General features: G+C 43.4%; 1 protein-coding gene across 1 annotated transcript in view; it reads right to left on the bottom strand.

Annotated features, from left to right (window-relative positions):
- TTC21B (tetratricopeptide repeat domain 21B) overlaps positions 1 to 23100 on the bottom strand; it is a 1345192-nt gene that overhangs the window by 1241027 nt on the left and 81065 nt on the right. Inside the window, exons 2-3 of the mRNA XM_069616283.1 lie at positions 15159 to 15288; positions 14957 to 15067 (exon numbers count right to left, since the gene is read on the bottom strand). Coding sequence (XP_069472384.1) covers positions 14957 to 15067; positions 15159 to 15288 — 241 coding nt within the window. The remainder of the gene's footprint in view (positions 1 to 14956; positions 15068 to 15158; positions 15289 to 23100) is intronic.

Below are 23100 nucleotides of genomic sequence, written 5' to 3'. Positions count from 1 at the left end.
TCTCATTGCAAGGTTTTTCTCAAGTATATCAGTATTTGCTTCTCTAAAGTATTTCATTTGTATCATTTACATTTATTCACCTTCGGCATGTCTGCCAAAACGCCCCGGTGTCCCGCTTCCCTTTCGGGGATTCACCGGCTCTCGCTGGCATACTTCAGTCTTCCCACGGTCACCCGGTAGCGGTTGTTCGTGCTCCTCTTCCCAGCTCGCCGCCTTCGTTCCTTAGCCAATAGGCTCCTTGTGGTTCCTGGGTTCCTGCTGGGCTCCTCTGCTTTCCGTTCAGCTTCGGCAAGGGAAACGCTGCTGCTCTGCACCTGCAAATGCCCATGAGCCCTGTGTTGGCTTCTGGCATTCTTGCAGCATATCTCCTCTCGTGGTCAGCTTTTTACTTTGGTCTTCTTGATCCGGATAGCTCCATGAAAATCTCTGCAGCCCCACGGCCGCTCGATCTATCCCGAGAGAAGCGGCCTTCTCCTTCCAACAGAGCGCCCCAGTCAGCTGTTGCTGCAATTTAAATCTCCTGGCTACAGGTCTGTGCTTACAACAACTAGAGCGCAGCCTGTACTCTTGGTCTTTTCTACTTTGCATTACTCAGCTCATCTTCCTCGTCCCAGTATTCTTGCAGTTATGGGAATGGAAGTCCATTCTTGATGTTTTATATGTAGGGTCTGTGGGAGTGTTGTCAGAAGTCTTTAAAAGGTAGGTTGACTCTTGATAATTTGTAGGTAGATTCTGAAAAGACATTTTCATGAGTCTTTGATGGTAAGCCAAATCTTGATGGCTTACACACAGATCTCGTCAGATGCCTGCAGCTCTCCCAAGTTCCATTCCTTCTTATGGCCTATGCCTACCAGTGTCTGTGCTTCTTGCAGCTGCCGCTCTTCCGTTGGGCATTGCTCTGGACTCAGGCAGTGAGGAGGCAGTGCAGCATGCAGTTCCTTGCAGTCCACTCCTCTTGGTTCCTTTGGTGAGCCGGTTGGTTCCTGCAGTCCCTCAGTCGGCACCGAGAGGACTAGAGTTCACCAGCCAGCGTCTCTCCGACAGCTGTTCTGCCAGTTTAAGTCTCCCAGCAACTTGCCTTTCCCTGCAACAACTAGAGCGCAGCTTGTGCTCTTGGCCTACATTGATCTCCATTATGCGGCACCTCTTCCTCGTCCCAGGACTTTTGCATTTAGGAAAAACAAAGTCAATTCTTCAGGGCTGATATGAAAAGTCTGAACAAGTTGTTTTGAAAGGCAAGTTAGATTTTGGCGACTTGTGTATAGAGTATGAGAAGGCGTTTTCAGTAACCTTCCAAGGTGGCTGAAGGAATGGATGGGGTATCCTCAAAAGAAACAGGGGGATACCATGTCTCACCCAATGAAGATTTGGTCCCCCCCACCCCCCCATGTGATCCTCCCTTATATAGCCGCTCCCAAGGTCAGGGTGAGGTAGCCGCTGCCGTTTCTTGGCCACATGGGGAGAGGTCACTGCTGGAAAAGAATGGATGACACCATCTGTTTCATCACACAATGTTTCACAAGTGCGTTTAAGGGTGATCAAGTGTTAGTAGAGTATTAATCACCAAATGGGGCCTGTAGTTTAAGGAATGTAGGTAGTGTGAACAGATCACTGATCATTTTTCCATGGCCCAAGTATCCCAGACTTTACACCACGTGAGTGATACCAATGATCCACCAAGATCCTTCCATTGCTGGGCAAGGGATAATCTAGCAACATTAAGTTGAAGAGTAATACGCAATGCTATGTAAGAAGTAAAAAATTGGCTGGTTCATCCAGGCCATCCTTTCCTACACAGGACTCAGTGCTGGCTGCAGTGGGAGGCATTAAAAAAATCAGTGTCACATCTGGAGAGTAAATTTGATAAGTTAAATGACAAAGTGGCCCAACTCGAATCTAGAACATCTACCTTGGAGCAGAGTATCTCAGAGCTGGATCATCAATGTGCCCTGTTGGCCCGGTAGCGAAAAAACAAATGAGTAAAGATATGAAAACCGTGATTAAGTATAACCACCATGGATAACAGGCTTGAACATTCATAAAATGTGGTGCAAGCAAATCAAGTAAGAGTCATTGGCCTCCCCAGTGGGGTAGACAGTAATGATCCATTTCCATTTGCTTACAATTGGCTTCCAGAAATGCTGAACTTGAATGTAGAGAAAGATCCCATATTCATAGATAAGTGTTAGTTAACGCATTTAAACGCGCACGCCTAACAAGATGCAGGATACTGGAATGGGACTAACACTCATCAAAGTGTCTGATATCTGAGATAAGGAAAGAATATTGTAGGCAGCAAATGCAAAGACAGTTTAGGCTATCAACTGCATAGGATGCTCCTCTTTCCTGATCTGACACTGGTTACTACCAAGAGCAATCCTTCCTCACCAAAGGAATTAAAGCAGGATTCATTCATCCTGCGAAACTACGTGTTACGTGGAATGAGAACTTTTATTTTCTGGGGTACAGACAGTGCTGAGGAACTCGAACGAGATATCTGAGGAAACAACTGCTGACATGGATAACAGCAAAAAGCCCAGTCTTTTCTATCACTGGTTTTGGTGATCTCTTATTTGTCTGTGGAAGTTTATCCTACTGGTTCTGAACACTTATAAAGCTATTGTTACATATATTATCAAGGTGACTGGATGAGCCAGAAAGATGTTGCAATTTGGTAACATGTGGATCCATAATACCACTGTAGGGTTTGGATGGATAACAAGGGTATGTATGAGGGAAGTAGCTAACCGACTTATTTTATTGTAGGGTGTTTAATAAGACAATTAGCCCTTCTTAGGAGACCGGTATTAGACTTCATCTAGTGTACATTAATGAAGCCTGTGGTGGAAACCTGCATTCTAAGCCACTGAATATTGTAGCTCACTATGGGTTTATAGTAGTTTCCAGAGGCTAATAAAAATAATTAGAATATTGTTGTTTGCATCCTGATTTGCAGATGTTACTATTTCTGGTTTCATAGTTTACTCAAATTATTATGGTGCTCAAAGTCAGTTCATGGTACAATTTTGAAAATTGTTACCTTATATTTCCATGTACCATTAATCCTGATGCATGATTTGGGTCGATTGTTCACGCTCCAGACTTTGCAACTGTAACTTCACCCCTGCAGGATTAGCGGGGACTTCCAGAAGGGTCCCAAGACATCCAATAATGTAAAGTTATTTTGGTATATAGCTTGTTCTGGGGCTTTTTATGTTAGATTTTTGATTGCATTTTATTTATTGAAAACTGCAATACAACAGAAATAAAATATAATGCAAGGACAGCAGCTCAGGTGGGTGCTCCACAACTAGAAGCAGACAACATCTACACCTGACCGATCTCCTCGAGCAAGTCGGGGAGAAGTAATTGTAAGTACGCTAGGTCAAGAAGCATAATGGCTGCTATATCCTGGAGTCCAAGTTTGAGCTAAGAATCGTACTGGGTGATATAACCCAGGGTCTGCATGATAGTTAGTGGATTTTAATGCTTGTTAGTATTTTCAGAGATAGGCTGTTGGATACACATTAAGGTAACCCTTCTTGAAACCTTCAGTATTAGTATCGTAGTGTTTCCAGATGTCTTACCCTGAGCATTATAGGAGGTGGCCCCACCCAAACTGTTCTACTGAATACATTTGCTGAACTTCACTGATGATGTCTGTATGTTTGGACGATCCTTCATCACTTTGATTGTAATGGGTATAGGAAGGGATATTTCATCCATTTTGGCCAATAAAAGATGGTAAATGTATTTGGGAGAAAAATAATGTAGAAACACTATTGTTTGGGGAACAGAGTTTGAAAGGGGATTTAAACAAATACTACTAAAAAACTGAATAACAAGTCTTATTTGCAAATGTCTTAAACAAGATTTCAGCAATGCTAGTCCCTTGTGTGACAGAAGAGAGGTTTCCTGGGACCTACCTCAAAATGGATCCATTTAACATATTTGTTGAATTCTGAATTAAATACCATTAGGTGTCACAAGGTCACGCTGGTTCGCTCTTTATTGGTTTGGAGGCCAGGGGGAAAGGAGACACGTGGAGGTAGAGAGGGCATTGACCGCACCATTCTTACTGCAGCCTAGTATCCTTACCGCTCCCGAGAGAGTGACCAAAGCAGGGAATATGGTGGGGCTCACATGTAGAGCGTGGACGCGTATAGAGCGTAAGTCGAAGACAGAGCTCCTCTACTCTCCAGCGTTACCGGTTTTATTCACGCCAGGCATTCAGCTCACCTCCGAAAAGGGCGTTGTCAATCTTATGCGGAAACTAGAGGTGCACTGTTGTCGTGATTTGTTTCCCAAATGGAGGTTCATGACATTGAATGAGGTGAGAGCCAGGGGGAATCTAAACACTTTAGAGGTGTTCCATTATTATAGGCTGAAAACTATGATCCAAAAGGTGTTCCCGACTTTTCCCAAACAACCTGCAGTTGCCTCAATACTCAAAAAGGTCCTCTCTGGGGGCAGAATAGGAGGCTGGTCTTGGTTATGTACGCTATGTGTATTAGCTCTAGACCGGAGATCTCGTCCCCTAGAGAAAAAAAGGGAATGGTCCCTGGGGCATATGATATCAGGTGAGGAATGGAGATCCTGTTGCGAGGGGACCAGGACGACGGCAATAAATGCCAGATTTGAACTAATTCATTGGAAATACCTACATCAATTTTATCACATTCCTACCTAAATCCATGATTATTTCCCAGAGGCACCCACCGGCTGCGCTAGATGCAATGAACCAGTGGCAGACTTCATACACATGGCATGGTTGTGCTCCGCAGTGCTAGCATTTTGGGAAGCCATATTCAAAGTTCTTGGATAAGTTATAGGAGAGGACCTAGATCCAAAACCACTGACAGCACTCCTGGGATACACTAAACCTATCCACAAGGGCAGAAGGCGATTGACGGGGCTGCTCCTGTTGCTAGCTGAGAGGAGAGTGGCAAGGCAATGGAAGGGCCCGGCGTATCCCAAAATAGAGGGCTGACATTTGGATGTGGTGCAATGTACCGACATGGAGATTGGATACAAGGGCTTATCATCCTATCGCTCAAGCTCACCGAGCATTTGGGAACCATGCATAAATTACCTGTTGAATGAATTAGGAGAGGAGAACCAGGAACCATAAGGAAGAATAATTGCATGAAAAGAGCACATTACTGTACATTGCGGAAAGAGAAAAGTGGTCATTTATTTGTATATTATTTCTCAAGAATCACACATTTATATGCTACCTAGTGCAGCCAATAAAGAGACAGACCTACTACACGGCACTAATGTAACCCACTCCGCAAGAAACTGGGACGTTGTTAACGTAAAGATCCATTTTGGGGTACAACAGCAAAAAAGCAGACCTGTAAAATTCATGTTTGAACTATGATGCTTCTTCTTTGTGTTTCTGTTCAAGTTATATGCACTATACTATTATTGTTTGCGAAGTGCCAATAAAAAGTTTTTAAAAAAATATTTCTGCAAAGTGCTATTTCATTATGGGATATGTATAAACGAGCCCATTTTCATTATAAAATATAGTCTTTAATTGAGTGTGAAGAGACCTCTGAAAAGAGTTCCCAGAGCTAGAAGTCAACATCACCCAAGGAAGATAAAAGTAATTGTTTGGGAAGGGTTTCCTGAAAACAGATTATTGGCATAGATTATAAAGTATTTTTGAATTAAACACTAGCCCAGAGCATTCCTATAGTAAGCAATCGCAACATATAAAAATAAGTGATAAAGATGCCCGCAGTCATGCCTCTAGGAAAAGGACACCTCCATTCAGGGAAATGTTCAATGATACGTTTATGGGTATCTGTGAGTGTTAGATATGTCATTGCATTGGTGGAGCCAGGAAATGCAGTGATAATGACATTTAGAAATAAAAAAAAAAAGAGGGCGCCAGTAAAAAATAAATAGGTAAGGATGATACTAGAACAGGGATGTAATGGAGGACTGTGTAGAATAGATTGATAACAGCAAGGCAAAAATACTCAGCCTCAAAGACAAAGCGGACAAGATCATCCGAAAGGAAGGAGAAGGTCTTTGCAGTGCCAGGCAAGAAAAATGTGCTTGCTAATGACACAGGGTAAGAAAAGAGGTCCACCAGGCCACATATATGCAATGGGGGTGAGAAACATTGGCAATAAATATGGGAGAAGCTTCAACTTCCTTAGCTTTTCACTATCCACAACTATGGCTTAATCAGTTCAGGGACTAAACTTCAGCAAAGTCAGCCTTTTGTTTACGAAGGCAGCATCGAAGGTGGCCCCCCTCCAGGTCTGTCTTTTGCCTCTGCCCTCCTTCCACCATCATCATTTTGGAGGGACCAACCCTCCCACTGCGCAATCGCGCCAACACACTCTCCCCCGGCCCCACCAACCCACCAATTACCCCAGCAAACATGGGAAATGTATCCAGGAATTGACGCCCCCGCTTTTTGCCCGGTTTCAAAAAAGAATTGGACGTGGGCCATAATCAAACTCTTAGAAAATGGGAACTATACTGCAAATTATTTTAAAAAAGACTGGATCCGAGGAGGAATTAAGAACAAACCCAAATAATATAAGCCTGTGGAGCGGTACAGTAGAGTGACTTCGGAAAAAGCAAATTGATTCAAGTTATACCACCATTTAAGTATGAAGCTAGGCCCTACGGCTCCATTCCAAAACACTTGATGAAATTCCATTAAAAAGTCACTACAGAGCACAGTTATGAGGATTCGCGCCTTGAAACACTTGTGTATAGGCGCGTTATAAATGCCATATCATATCCTTTTCTATGCGTTTCCTACCCAAGAGGTGCTCTCAGTAAGGGAAGGTTCTGGGACAAGTGATGTACATTGCAGGTTTTGAGTTTTTAAAATAATTTTACTGCTATGACTCCAGAGGATTAGTGGAACCGGTTTTTGTCTGGGGACCGGCCTTCATTTGTATTAGCTGCAGTTCAATTTTTAGAAGTTGTATTCAGGAAAGACCCTAGAGGGGCACTGTGTACATGGGAAGGTGTATTTTCATAACTGAACGCGTCAATGTACAATGGAATCATGACCATGTAGGCTTGTGTAATGATTCGCAAGGAACCACCCTGTCTTTTCATTTTCAATGTTTTTAGGATTAACATGTGATTGATGATGGATTAAAACTGTTTTCTACTTTTTGCTAATAGGTTAATAGGGAAAAATGATATTTTGACAGGAGGTCGGCTTCATGCCTGTGCCCAATATTCATAAAAAAACAGCAGACAAAGATGACCACCAAAAGAAATAGAAAAGTGATGAAGTACCTTTTCGACTTCCATTGCGGTGGCACGGACAGCTCATGAGTATGGCATACTTGCCAACATTCTGTGACCAAAAAGATGTAGGATTTTTCAAGTTTCAACAATAATAATTCCCATGACAATGACATCACAGGAAAATACAAAACATACATTGTTGGCACCATTGAAGCATTCTAAAATACACAACCCATCAAACAGCACAACATAGAAAGATGTTCAAATGTTAAACATGTATAATTCTGAATGGTAACTTAACACCAAATTCAATTATCTAACTTCACAGAAGGTAATCACACAGAGCTGGTAGGCAACGTTGGCCACTGCTCTGTAGCAGAAGCCCAGCAAGTACATATTTATTGCAAGTTGAACACGGAATGATATGGCAACTGATACCCCCCTCAGTCTGATAAGCAGATGCTGTATGATGGTGTTACACTCTGCCACTTGCCTTCGCTGGTGGTTCACCTAAGGGTTATCCCGGCTAGAGTGCAGGATAGAGTCAAAATAGCTGTCAGGTCAGTGGATTGGTCTGAGCCCAATCAAAGTAATCACCTACCAGCCCACTGTACAGACTAATTAATGTGTTGCATGCTTTGTCTTGCAGCCTGTGTTAGAGTCACATAAATTACCTGCCACTGTAAAAAGCAGTAGGATCTGTCACCGAAATATTTAGGCGGTAGAACTGCTTAAAAAGCAGTAGCCTACTGCCTAAATCTGTAGGGTTGGCAAGTATGGTATGGGTGACTGTTACGAAACAGCCACAGGCCGTGTTGATGGTGTAGGTAACTGCCATTACGAAGCCATGGGACAGGGACGTCTGGGAGACTAGAGAAGAAGAGGAATTGTTAAGCCTCAATTCAATGTCAGCTTCAGAACATTCCTCTGAATCAGCCGATACAGACCAACGTCCCACATAGGTCCATTTGCTGGGGGAAGCATCATACTGGACACAAAAGTCAAGAGGAGCCTTTTGCAACATATATGAGGCACGTGAAAAGACTTGACATTTAAGGCAAGCTCATGGCAGTGGATGTGAGGTAAGAAGTGTTGAAATTGGACCAGCATTCCCCAAGTGGAGAAAATCTTCCTCGGATTAGGGCTTACACATAAAAGAACCTGTATTATTTGTAAAGAACCCCTTTCTCCAAGATGCTGCATACACCTGGAGAGCTATGGAAGGTCTGCCAAGGGCCTTAGCAGATGGTAAACTTAGCATCAGCTGTCAATACTGAGAGACCTTGGCCACTCTACAAGGTGTAATGGCCAAGAGACAAGAGCTAACAGCAGTTCCCTCAACCATGCTATAAAAGATCGGCACTGGAGGAGACCCATCTGCCTTTTTGGTTAATTTTAAAAGTGTTGCAGAGACAGCAGGGTGGCACTGCAAATGTTGGACCAAGTACTTCACCCCACTGTTGACGGGGGAAGCCTTCCAAGCCTTAAACCCTAATTGGAGAACCCCCTATGAAGATCTAAAGAGGGGTATCCTCAAGTGTTACGGACAATACTGAAAACATTATTGATTTAGAAAAGAAGGACCAAGGCAGAAGAGCTTGCGGTGAGGGGTGCGCACCCTTTAGTCGGTAAATTGTTTAACTGCTTATGTAACAAGATAGAAAAAAAGTAATGAGATTTTCGGCAGTTGTTAAAAAAAGCAAGGTGATCAATGTAACAGATAATTTGCAGATGCCAACAAGGCCTCTGCATTTTCGGACGATCAGTCCTTCATCGGGGCCAATTCTTAAATGCATACATAATCAACCAATTCGTAATGAGAACAAATGGACGAGCAAAATCGGAATCACAGTGTAACGAAAAAGGGCATTATGAGAAAGAACATACTGTAAAAAAATGAAGGTAAATCCAAATCATTGTACACAAATGAATGCAACATTAAAACATAAAAAGAAATATGGGAGAAATATCAGAACAAGAAAAACAAAGAGAAAAAAGAAAAGAATGTGTTGCTTCAAACGAATTACGATGTTACATTCTTTCTGCGGCTCACTGCGTATTATAAAGTGAACAGACAGCAACATTGTCCGATGAGCTGAACAACAGCGGACCGACGTCCACTATCTCAGAAACTATAGAAAAATTGAAAGAACGATACAGTGCGAATTCCGTGAAGTGCCGCCTACACCTGGTACTCAAATAAGGAAAAACTGATCCCGGTCCTGTGAATAAAGTGAAGCTACCCGTGTAAAACCAAAGTAAGAAGTGCACAAGGGTGGCAGATGCCCAATTCTACTCAAAATGTATAAAACATATCAAGCCGACCTGCTATGTGTAAAAATCTGAATGATCATGCTCGTTCTGAAAAATCTGAATGATGATCATGCTCGTTCTGAATCAATCAAAAAACAGTGCCCACAGGCTGAAAAACTGACCGACAACATAACAATGAATATACACAATGAAAAACCACTTCCTGAGCTAAAGGTCTATACAGTCCCTGTATTCGCTGTGTCGCCACATCCCAATATTGCTCACAGCAACGTTCCACAATCTGAAGAGTAATGAGACATCTAAAATAAGCATACTGCCTGTTCCAGAAGCCGACACTAGTTTAAAACTAAGCGTGAGCTGTGTAGTTACCTTAGTGTAAGCGCATGGACTTGCTGGTGGATTAAGCACGATTGCACCATGGAACAGTGCGACGCTCCTTCACCTTCTGCGGGGCTGCACCATCGTAAACACTACAATATAGGCAACGTAACCCAAACTGCAGTTCGCTTTGCGTACGCGACGTGCTTCAGAGAGGCGGGAAACACATTTCGGGGAAAATCTCGTAAGCACCAATAACCAATAGTCTCCTGTATGCAGAGGCACTGGGTTGAAGGAGGAACACATGACTGGCAAGACTCCCGATCCGTGTTAGAAAAAAGCAGTGGTCTAAGTCATCGGGAGCGGTGCTCCTCTACTTTTTTAAATGACCTTTTACAGCTCCTGTTGGCGGTGTTCCGCTACCGCCGCCCGTGAGCCCCCCACCCCCGTATGCACAGAGACTGAGATGTTACTCGTGTGGGCTCCCCGGTGGCTCTGACGCCGCCGGGAACGCCCCGTTTATTTATAGAGGGCACGCAACGGAGTGAACGTCAACCAGTCGCATGCGCGCCCTTAAAGGGCCAACGCCACAGCGCCTATACTTTCATTTTAAAAAGAAACCATTCCGGAATGGTTTCGTTTTAAAATAAAAGTGTAGGAAGAAGTTGAAACTTGCACTTTCAGTGCACTGCGCTGAACGTTCCCTTAAACAGCAGGTGCAAGTGTTTGGGGTGTGTATTGTGTGTGGGAGGGGACGTGGTGATGGGGTTTGTGGGGTGCGGGTGCAGGCCAGCAGGGAACATAGTTCCACTACTTCTTTTCGTACACTTCGACCACTGGAAAAAATGCTGGCGCCGTCTAACGAATTGTTAATGGGCATATCTGTGCAACAGACATAAAAAGAAATCTCTTCAGCACCATGATTTGCAGTGACGTGGGGTGAAACTTTGCAAATGAGAAAAAAATGAAAAACTGAACCACAATAAAATATCTTCACATAAATGCAAACCTCGTGTGCAACTTATAACCATTAGTCTAGCCAACCGCATTGGCGCTGGTTTTAATGTGAGGCACGTGACCAGCAGAATCCTACTATGTGTTCTATAACAAAACAAGGGTCGGTTCAAAGAAACACCTTAATAGACAAATCTAACAACCTAGAGAGAAATGCGAGTCAAAAGAAGAAAAACCTAAAACAAATGTAATGCAGCACGCCATACCCAACTTGTACATGAACCTAGAAAATTGCTGCTAGAAAAAAATACTAAGACGAAAAGCAACTAAATTCTCATTACAAAAAAAAAAAAATAGAGAACAGCTGCTGATGGAGAATAGTGGCGGAATGACCAAAGTATTGAAAAACGAATAAGATGACAAGAAGAGGTGGGAAAAAGGAAACGTGGTAGAGAAGAAGTTGGGAAAAGCTGCTGACAGAATGTGATGGCAGAAAAAACTACTGTTCACTATGGCCACTCTTCATTTAGAGCAATCAATGTAATTCCAGTTCCTCGTTCATCCCATTTGGTGTCAATGAGTCAAGCAACCCAAAATATTTCCCTTTGGGCTCTCCTTCTGTTAAGGTCACCGTGAGAATCTTTGGTGCTGAGAAATTCGAGGACTTGAAACTTCATTTGTACAATGGTGTGGCCTTGTTCCCAGAAGCAAGACTTGTGTTCATTCATCCAAACCCTTACTCTTCTTGCGATCTCTCTGACGTAGTATATGCTACACGGACACCTAATACAGTGCACCACGTTCTCAGATGCACAGGTGTCAAAGTCTTTCAGAGTAATGATTTCTCCTCTACCGGGGTGAAATACATAAGGAACTCTGATCACACTCTTACAGTTCCCGCAACTTAGGCATGGGAAAGTACCTTTCTCTCTGTTTGGTCTAACCTTCGTTGTGGGGCCCTCCAGGGTTGACAAGTGTGTCTCGTAAATTCTTGCTCCTTTTGTAGGCAAACATCGGGGGTTGGGAAAAAGGCTTTTTGTACGATCGTCATTGGTTTGAATATCCCAATGCTTCACAAACCATCTTTTTATGCTCTTGCCTTTGTGTTGAGAATTTAGACACAAATACTAAGGGCGAAGACTCCGGCTTAGTGGTGCTCTGGAACAACGAAGTGAGGGTAGTGATGGAAACTATTTAGTGCTGCTGACAAGTATTTTTCAGGGTATCTCCTTTCCTTAAATGTATTGCAAAGTTTGTCAAATTCTGCCTCACACTGGTCTGGGTGGCTCACAATGTGTTTAATCCTTAGCATCTGGCCATAAGGTAAGTTCTTCAGGGTGTTATGAGGGTGGAAATGTAACTGATGGAGTAGATTATTCCTGCCACTTTCGTTCATGTGTAAAGTGGTAGAGATGTTATTATTCTGCACCAAAACGTGTATGGCCAGAAAATGTACATTGGGTGTACCAATATCGCTGTGAATTGGATGTGAGAGTCAATGGCATCAATGAATCAGAGAAAGCCACGTAGGCAGTGAGTGGGCCGTGCCATACTGCAAATATATCGTGAATGAAACAAACCCACACTTTCAGGTATTTATGCCAAACAGGGTGGCTCTACAATATGGGTGGTCTCAAATTGGTGCATAAAACAATTGGTGTGTGCGGGGGTCGCTATGGCTCCCGCATACGGCAATTGCGTTATGCACAGTTGGCCCCCTTGGATGAAGGGCTTGATTATCTACTGGAGAGAAAGATGGTAACAATCCATTTGTGTCTTCCTTGCCATGTGCTATTTGAAGAAGAGGTGTCAGTTAATGTCGAACCCAAGGGACCAGGTGCAGGTGACAAGCTGGGGTGTGAAGCCATTGAGGTTCATAGCAGAGAGCCAGGTCTAGAGGTCAGGGTATTTAGTCTTGTTTGTCAGCAATAGGAATTTGGTCTTGGAGGGTTTGAGCTTCAGGTAAGCACTGGTCATCCAGGACTGAATCAATACGAGGCAGCCTTGAATCTGTCCAGATCTTCGATGGAGGAAATCTAGAGGTCGATTGGTTGATGTGGATGTTGGTACTGAGCGTTCCATATAAAGAATGAAGATCATTCAAGGGGGACGAGGATGGATCACTGTGGGACTTCACTGGTGATGGTTAGAGTTGATGATCTGGGGCAATCCATTAGGATGAACTGTTGGCAGTTAGCAAGCTAGGAATTGAACCAGCCGAGTAACAACCAAAGTATGAAGTCCAAAACCGTGAACAAGAAATCAGACTACTTGTGAAACCTCAGACCCAGTACAAACAAAATAGAAATATTTTTGGACATAACGCATTTTTTTTCACAGGAGATTGACGGAAATCCTGCTTAAAGTGGGTGAAAATATTTTGGATGGACTTGGCAGTGAGTAAATTATGCTAATCTGGAAATCCCTGCCGTAATTCACCTTACTGACCTTAGACAGCACTGGCTTTCAGCCCCTTGGGCACAACAAAATCTCGTAAAGGGAGCCAGTTTTACTTTCCTGGCAGGGAGAAAGATATTTTTAGACTTGCCCTACCATACATCAACAAACCAGTTCTGCTGTCTGAGTGATTCTTGGGTAGCGTTTACCCTACTCATTCATTAGCACCATACTACATATTATTCTATTCCCAGATAGCAGTTTGTTCCTGCTTTGATGCACACGATGAAACTGAAGTCCCTACCTGACATTGTATGCAGGTGTCTGCATAACGTTATCGAATATCTTTACACAAGGCAACTAAAATCATTACAGTTGAAATTTAGAAGTTCACTTTTTACAGTCCGCTTAAATGAGGATAACTGGTTTTCCTAGACCCAATGCCCAGAGTTCAAGGAGTTAAACGTAAATTTAAGTGAATTAGTGGTGTTAATGGTGTAAGGGGATAACGGATGTTCTACTGAGATGGGCGAAGGACATGGAAAGTTTAGAGCAAAGGGAGAGGTGCCATAAAGAATAGGCGGTTGCAGGGACACGTGTCTGGGGTTGCTGTTGGTACTCTAGTTCAGAGGAGAATTGCTTAGCATTTCGATGCTGGACTGCCCTGATATGTTTTAGATATTTCTCCTCTTTGAAAGATAGTGAGCTAAAGACTCTGGGTAAGTCTGTCATAACCGGGACTAATGTCCGGTAGAGGGACTCCCAGGACCCCCCCTTGTTTTTCAGACGTTGCAGGGATACATTTACTGCTCTTCCTGCCCACACAAAATGCATTCATAGACCAGAAAAGTGTAGTTAGTAGGAGATCGGTGGAAATGTATATGTGTACCCTGCAATATAAATGTAAGAATGGTGCGATTTTTTGTTCATATGGAACGCTGCCACAAGGAATCTATATGCGAACACATCTCATTAGTCTGAGGGTACCTGTGAAACCTGAAAATTAATACAAACGTAAACAATCATGAATGATAAGGCCTGCAAATCTTTATTTTGCCATGTGCAACATACTAGTTAATTTAGGGAACTGTTGTCACAAACACAAAACCAGCATTGGAAAATCCAACAGTTTTGGCTGTTGTGCATGCTTGGGATAGGTATTTGCCAACAGCTGGCACATGATGTGAGTACCTAGTCAAATGAAAGCCGTGCCTGGTAAATGCTCATCTATGACCTATGCACAAGCCAAAGCTGTTGGCTTTGTCAATGCTTGTCTTTAAAAGGACTTCAGTGCAAGGAACAGTGGCTGAACCACACTTGGTTAAGCCATTTTAATTACACAAGTACAGCTACCACGGCTTAGAAGTAGCAATGGCAGACCAAAGTTTGATGTTCCCGCTTGTGAGGGCTAGCTCAAAAAGGATTCCAGAAGGCAGGTGGAAGGGTGGGGGGGTGGAGGGATCGCCATAGGGATTAGCATGGCAATAGGCAGTAATGGGTGGGTAAATAGCCAAACAAAACCCAAACGCTGTGTGTCCCACCTCAGTTCTAGCCCATCAGTTTGAATCCCAATGCAAAAATGTCAGTTTGTAGGTGATGCGTATGTGTAACCTAATAGCCAAAACAAAAAACAAAAAAAAGATTGTTGAAGAATTTTGGGGAAGCAGTCGAGGTGGAACATGCAATTGAAAAATAAAAATGTAAAACTGACAGAAAGCACATCACGTGTCTATGTCCCGCAGGTTCTCTGCAAGAACATTATGTGAGCAGTCAATTTTACCTGGATTCAAACTCTTTTTGTAGGCATATATTAATGCCATTAAAGAGCAAAGAGAAACATCTGGTTTGTCTTGAAGTGGTTCAAGTTCTCGAATTGCCTCCTGAACTTGATCTGAAAAAGACAAAATAAAGGGGAGTGTTACAATCCTGCCCAGAAATGCCCGGTCTTGGGTGCAACAGAACATTCTAGAAGCAAACCTTACCTTCCATTAATAGTCCGTAGGCTCGGAAAAAAGCAAAAACAGGATCATTGCCATACTTTTTCAGACCCTCATCTGCAGCAATTTGAACATGATGGAAATACTTTTCCTGGCAATAGTAATTGATTAAAGCCTGAAATACACAAGAACAAGAAATAATATGTAAAATATGGGAGCTTGTTTTATACAAAATGATAACTATGCACCATGTTTGTTTGTTTATTTGTTTATTAATTTGTATAGCGCACCTGACCCACGGGTATATGGGCGCTTAAGCTTCGAGTTACAGGCAAAGTAGGTCACAATTGTACAGTGATGAAGCAAAGGTATTCTTGACAGGATAGCAATTAGTGCATAGACAATAATATGCTGACATAGTGCAAAATACATTCTTGCAGTAGGTATGCATTCAAACATGGTAGGTTAATTGTTGAGTAACCAGGTGATGACCTTAGTTCTGAAAGGCTGGAAGGTAGGTGTGGATTTGATATCCAGTGGAATGGTATTCCAGAGTTGTGAAGCCAGAACTGGGAAGCTGGAACCTCATACAAAGCCTTTCCAATCCACATTTCTATCCCTGTGATAGCATTTAAATACTACAAGTGCTAAACATGGATGGAAAATGGTGGCTGAACCCAGCTCTGTAACTAATAAAAACCCACGGATCCTACAAATAAATACTTTATTTTAAAATGTTTGTAAAACTTTATACTTTCAAGAAACATGTAAAAAATATAGGGAGTACAATGTAGTTCTCTACAACGTGACAGAAATCTTAACAAAAGGCATATTGAGAACTTTAATTCAACAGATCTCAGAAACAACCCCTCCCCAAAACAAAAAAGAAAACAAAACACACAAAAAACAAAATAAAAAAAACACAATGATTTAAACCAATTGTGCACAATCACATGACCAAGAACCATATTACAATCTGCTGCCAGAATCAACCATACAACTCATTAAAGGGTGTGCAAATACTAGCATAGGCATCTCTTTTCTTATACATCATCTTCTCATAAGTGGACAATATGATCAACTCACTTAAACAAGTTATCAATTCATGTATTTTTCCTTTTTTTCCATACTTTTAGTATTTGTTTCTGAGCAACTACCAATGATCTGACAATCCACATTTTCAAATGACAGTTTGCTCCCTTGCTACACCCACTTAACCACAGTAACGTATGTTTGGGGCATCTCGAAACATCCATATTCACAACTAACTCAATTTGGGGTAAGGACTTCTCTCCAAAACAATGCAACCCATGAACATCCCTATAACATGTGCAACAAATCCCCCCCCCCACCAATGATCATCATCATGGAGGGCTAAGAAACACTTTTTCTCTGGAGTCCAATACAACCCACATAATGTTTTATGCGGTTTCAGTCGCAAATTAAGATGCAACTTCATCACAGTTCCCTCTTTAGTCATGCTTTCCCACTCACACTGACAACTCACAATTCAACTCAGTAGACCACTTGGACCTCAAACGATACCAACCATTAGTAACCTCTGACCGAACCGGCATGAGTGCAAGAAAAGTCAATACCATCTCAGGAGGGCTGTCATGGATCCTAAGGAGTCCAGGGCCATTAGCCACCCACCCTCTGACACAATAAGGAATTCAATTCTACAAACCTCCATCTATCCCTTCCAGGCAGTGCATACGGTCCCTCCAATCCTTCAAAACTAACAATATGATCTACTTCAAAAGGATCACCTATACACACTATACCCTTCAACAGCCAGCTCTTCTAAAATAAAATGTTATCCAACTGAAGAGCCGAGCCGGATTGTTCCACAAGGAAGCCTCCTTATGCAAACAAACAACTTGTTCATTCTCTTTTAACCATGTCAGCAGCATGTCACTAGTCATCCGTATAGTGGGCAACCAATTAATAGATTGCGGCATCATATACACAGAATAAACATTTGCAAGCCCGAACAGAGATGCTGCCCAATCCTTCATAGCCACCCAGATTGATACGTTCACATAATTTCATGCAAAGTACAACGCTGCCTTCTTGACAGCAAAGCCCCGACAATATTCAGCCAAATCTGGATATCCAAAACCTCTATGTTTGACATCACGAACTAAGACATAATGAGGAATTCCTTTAGTTTTTATATCATCCTACAGAAAAAGATATTTATTAAATGAATGGTCACTCCCCCCCCCCCCCCAGTTTCTCAATCAATCGTCGGTACACCCTCCCTACACCTCATAGCAATGTATTATGTGCCCTCTATAGAGCACCACCCACATGGGCATACCTTTAACATTGCCGCCAGCCTTGTTCGCCACACCCATCTTGTGTTAACTAGTCACACCAAGGAGCGTTAATGCAGAATGCCTAGAAGTACAACTAGAGTGCACACACACCTACTGCTGACTCGTGCAGCCTCTGGAGAAAATATTCTCTGAACACTTACGCAATCACGCGTCACCATGGAAAAGCAGATGACGCTCTCGCTTTCAATGAATATCAACACAGCTTTTCACAGACCACATAATTAGCCATGCTTGCATCTCTTGGCCTGGTTTCACTGGTGGAAACTAATAGGAAGGCTACATATTTGTTATACCAAATCACCTTCTAAAACCTGGTTACACTATAATGGACTCCATCTTCTACATTAGTCAGATTAAGTGTTTAACAATGATTATATATATCACAAAAAACGCTGTTAAAGGGACTTGAATGAGATTTGTGATGGCATCTTTGAGGTCATGGGTGTTAGTCCTTGCAGTGCACACTGGTGGCATGAGTTATGGTTGCTTAGCTTACCATAACTGTTGAATTTCTTTTTTTTTTTCCCCTCGGTTTTACCTGTAACGATAACGTCCCTGTAACGTTTTCCCATCATGTTTTTGCTAGCGCAACTTAACCATAATGTCCCTTTAACAACGTTTTTTGTGAGTGAATTCCATAGGTTTTTAGTAGGGCACTTTAAGCATAACATTGCTTTAGGGTAGTTTTTCAGTAAAGGGAAAAGATTTTTAGTAACATTGTGTGTGCACTCACCAGTGTGACGGAAAGTATGAACAGGTTGCGTGCCGGTTATACAGTTGAAGAAAACATGTAACTGCAAGTGGGACAGTTTGTAGTAAGGCTGCAAAATTGCAAAGCCTGTGCACCTTCCTCATGCACATACTAGTGCATGTAAAGGCAAGTAAGGAAACAGCCGAATATGCAGAGCGCAAACAATCTTACTGGTGGTTAGAAAAGCACTGTATGTGCATGGGTTGCACAGAATAAATGGCTTTGTGGTAATCTTAAAGAAGCTGGGTTGGCGTTGTTGTAAACATTCTTGTATTCCACAATGTATGTATATCCGTGAATAGTACCGCTAACAGTAATGGCGTAGCATAAAGGGTTTGTACTGCATGTGACGACAACTCAAATTAAAGAACAAAAAGGAGCAGTGAGCCGGCTACCGCCTTTTGAAGAATGACATTGGGTACTTTCATGTACAGCATTTACCACATCTGCCGCAGGCAACAAGAGGGGCATTCCTGTAGGGCAGCAGAGCTGTAAAACAACCTTTCCAAAGCATATGCTGCGCTACAGACCCTTACCCAGCAAAGGGCATTGTATTGTACATGTAGTGCAACACGCTACTGTGCACAGGGAAGGTACTTGGAAGTGCATTGCAACGGTCGTTACAGGAGCATTACAATGATTGTCGCCTATATAGGTGAGGGCCACCCAATAATTCATCTCCCGGCATGTCCCCTATAGTATCTAGGCAGGTGCTGCCCCTTCTGTACCGGACCTTTCCTGGCTTTCCTTCTGTGGCGTGTGTGAGAACACGATAATAAATAAAGATGCACTGGGGAACGAAAAAAGGTTAAAAAAAGAAAGCACCTTTCACAGATGAACAACGGAATTGCCGATGCATGCATGCAGGGCGGGAGGCGTGGCATTGTGGAGAACTATGTAGTTTAGTCGGTTAGAAAGGAGTGCGCTGTTCAAAGAGATTTATTTACGTGTTGCAGAGAGTTTTCAAGAGAGTCACAGCACAACACTCACTACAAGAAAATATCACTACTTGCAAGAAAGGCACCAAGGCAATTTAGATGGGGTGTGCAGAAAGCAAGATAGCTGGCACAGCAAGATGAACTTTGTAGCTAGGGAAAAGTATTTGTGCTGTGAAATGTCATAACATCATGGGCGAAGTATGCCATTGGCACATGACAAAGAAATGCACAAATACACTTCTTTGCAATGTACTGCGCTGTCTCCATCGACGGACCAAATAGAAAATGACGCTGCCACATCGGTAGCTGCATACTGTGATAGAAGCTTATGCAAGATATCGGATAGAAATGCATGAACTGGGGAAGTGCCTACTTCATCGCAAATGGCACTGAAACTCGTGTAACATGCTGTGCAATATTTCCTGCACAATGAACAACAACAATATCGTCATGATTGCGTATCACACACACACATTCCAAAATCAGGCACTTCATTGTACCGAGTCCATAGCACTACACATGCACATGATAGATTAGTAAATGAGTAGTGAGCGCACATTGTTTTGCATTCACTTTCACCGAATGTATGTCGGCATACCCTAAAATCTGCAGGCTTGCCTCGTAAAACACAGAGCCATAACGGCACCCTCTGCATTTCTGTGAACAAATACACAATGTAGCACAGTCGGTCTGTACACACCACACCCACAAAATGTATTGCCTAATCCAGTAGCCTCTGAAGACCCATTTCTATGGGCATCATCTGCAAAAGGGGTGTATGTCCACGTGCCTCCCTGCAACTATCGCGATATTCGCAGACTTTTCGTTGACTTTTCACGCGCGCAGGAGTAGGGGGGAAGGGGGGAAATAACTTTCTACCAGGGGAGCGCACGTCGTTGGTTGTGGTGGTTCTTACAAGAACTTTTTTTTTTTTTTTTAAGGTGCTTCCCTAAAACACTTTTTTCGGGTTTTCATACGTGAATGTGTGTTTTCAACTTCAATTCACATTCTTACAGTAGGGTCCTCAGTGCAGTCTGTAGATTGTGAACGAATATTTCATTGCCACTGCTAACAAAAATATGCCATTTGCCTTGAAAAGGTGTATGTATCGGGAACCAATCCCAGCACCACTCAAGAAGTCACACATGCTTCTGTTGATGAGATCCCTTCCGACCTGTGGCTGGCGACAGGAAGCATTGGAATAATGCCATGCCATTCTTGGCAATATACATGAGAAAACCACCTTGGCACTAGGAAAAATGCTCTGCACTGCTTTCATCAAAATCTTCAGTTGACTGAACACATGGGAACAAGGCATGTAACCTAAAAAGAAGCCTCCAAAGTGCACAATCACAACATGTACAGTTGCCAAAGAGGCCACGCGTCAACTTTCTAGAAGCAGTCCGCCGAAAAAGCACGATTCCATACCACACCACAAAACGTCCACTCCTGTCACACTCACCTGTGTCTCTACAGGAGCGATGGATGAGCCTCCTTTGACCCAGAGTTCTCACTTCCCCTGTTTCACCCGGAGGAACACCTGTCAAATATAACATGCACACTCAGACCTGGGTTCACCTGATTCCCCTGGGCCCCTTCCCTTCTCTCTACTATGTGCTGTGATGTCCCCTAAGGGCTTACCTTGGTTTTTAGTGGGGTGTGCACTCCATCCTGCATTTGCAGGGGCACGATTCTATGGGAGATTCACAGCCCTACACTCCTAGGGATGATGCCAATGTCTGTTTGCCGAGTTCTGATGCCACACACTGTAATATGCCTTCACAGCGAGGCAGAGTGTTCAATGTGCTATTTTCTTCACTAGCAAGAAAGTCCTTTCCACAAGGCGAACGTTGCGCAGTGGATTTTGAGAGTCCGGTATTGTCCGAATTGTCTTTATTTTGCCAAAAGGTATCTTGGGTGAGTAGCGCTGCGTGTAGAACTCAGAACCTCCGGTAGGTATGCGCGGCGTTATAGGTTGGAGCGCACCTAGTAATGTCTCTCCTTTCCCTTGCAGGAGTGGATTATGGAGTGCTTGCACCACGAGTCTGGGTTCAGCACTAGTGGAGAGCCTCGGAGGTCCGGTAAGTATGCACACAGGCTCTGGTGAGTATGCACAGCGTTACTGGAGCAAGCGCACGAATGAAAGTTCTTCTTTGTGTTTACAGGTGCCGGTGTAGGTTTCACCTCGTGTCCGGGGAAAGTTGCGGTGTGGAGAAAGCACAGAGGTTGATCCGAAGCAAGTAAGAAGAAGCAGGATGATCCGGAGCAGGTAAGCAGAAGCAGGATGAACCGGAGCAGGTAAGCAGGAGTACGGTGAGTGTGTTGCTGATGCAGTTTACAGAAAGCAACACGAAGCACTGGTAGAATCTTCGGTGTGGCTTATATAGCCAGCCACACCCGAACACTAGAGAGCTCATGGACTTTCATGCACTTCCTGTTTGGCAACAGGAAGTTACTACAAACACCAGGAAGGAATTAAAAGAAGGTATCTGCTATGGATTTTTTGTGTGCCTATGCCAGGCCTGCCAAGCCTCCACCCAGCTTGCCCCTACTACATCCCTGGTACCCATGACAACTCCCTCCAAATCTAAATTGCTAGACAAGTCTTCTTGGAGGGCATACACGCGCAGATCTTCCACAAAGTAATCACCCATGACAAAAACTGTGCATCTTGCCAGGTTTGCCAGCCGCAGTACACAAAGTTATGGAAATGTGAATGCCTCCCTTTCCTGTGAAGCACACCCAGAGCACCCAATTGGCCAAAGGCCATAGTCCCATTTCCATTGGCCAACATGGTGAGAAGGGCAAAATGTGGCACGTGCCTTTCCCAAATCTCTGTGAGGGAGGCACCCCAGTGAAGCAGGAGGACTCCTCCCTATTGGTGCTTTTTTCTGTCACATACACCCCGACTACCTGATTTGCGAAAGGGCATAGTCCCATGTCTATTGGCCAGCATTCTCACAAATGCAGAAATTGGCACGTGCTGTTCTCCAAGTACCAGTAGGGCTGCGTCCCTGTATAGCTGGAGGAGTCATCCTTCCTATTGGCACGCTTTCATCTGTCGCACACCCTGACCAGCACGATAGGACAATCGCTACAGTCCCATTTCCATAGGCAGCATGGTGGAGCATCGATGTGGCACGTGCGGGTCCCCCCCGAGCCCCCCTGTGCAGCAGGAGTCCCTCTTCCTATTGCCGCACATACTAAGCAACTCATTCAACAACCCCCACAGTTCCGTTTTCGTGGCCCCCACCCGCAAAATCCCTGCATGTGACTTTCATGCTGCATGCGGTCGTGGGGGAATAACTTGCAACCAGGGCAGGGGGAGTTTGTAGTAAGGGGCGACTCTTAAAAGAGGGTCTTATTTTGTGTAGATCCTTCTACAAAAACACCTTTTTTGTCTGTTTTTAGTAGCTTTTGGGTTTTCTTCTATGCAAATTAGTTCAGCACACTGTTCACCGCATCCTGTAGACGAACAAACAAAACTGCATTGCCAATGGACGACAACAAAATGCCATTTTCTTGGAAAAAACTCTGCATTTCCACAAATAATAAAGTCATTGTTGCAGAAGAACATTCCATGAGCAGACAAAAAAGTGTACATGCTTCTGTTGATGAGACCCCTTCCTTCGTCTGGCTCAGAACATCCATAAGCAGTAGGCCATACTCTTTGCAGTATTATAGATGAGAAAAACACCTTGGCGGTGGGAAAAAGCGGCCCCACGACATCCAGCAACCTCCTCAGTCTACAGAACAAATGTAAGCAAGGCAGGTAACCCATATGCATGCCGCCGTAATGAATTACGATAACATCTATTACTGGAAATGTGGTGAGGTCTTTGCAAAGTGGATGCATATCGATGAAACGGCACTCATACACAGCGTTACACAATTCGTCCACTCCTTCCAAACCAAAATTGCCGTCAAAGTTTCTTTTTAGGGCGTAGTTGTGCAGA

This window comes from Ambystoma mexicanum, chromosome 9 (assembly GCF_040938575.1).
Source record: "Ambystoma mexicanum isolate Mex_15411 chromosome 9, UKY_AmexF1_1, whole genome shotgun sequence".
NCBI classification, from domain to species: domain Eukaryota; kingdom Metazoa; phylum Chordata; class Amphibia; order Caudata; family Ambystomatidae; genus Ambystoma; species Ambystoma mexicanum.
Note: the sequence above shows the minus strand (reverse complement) of the source record. Positions and strands in the feature narration are given on the sequence as shown.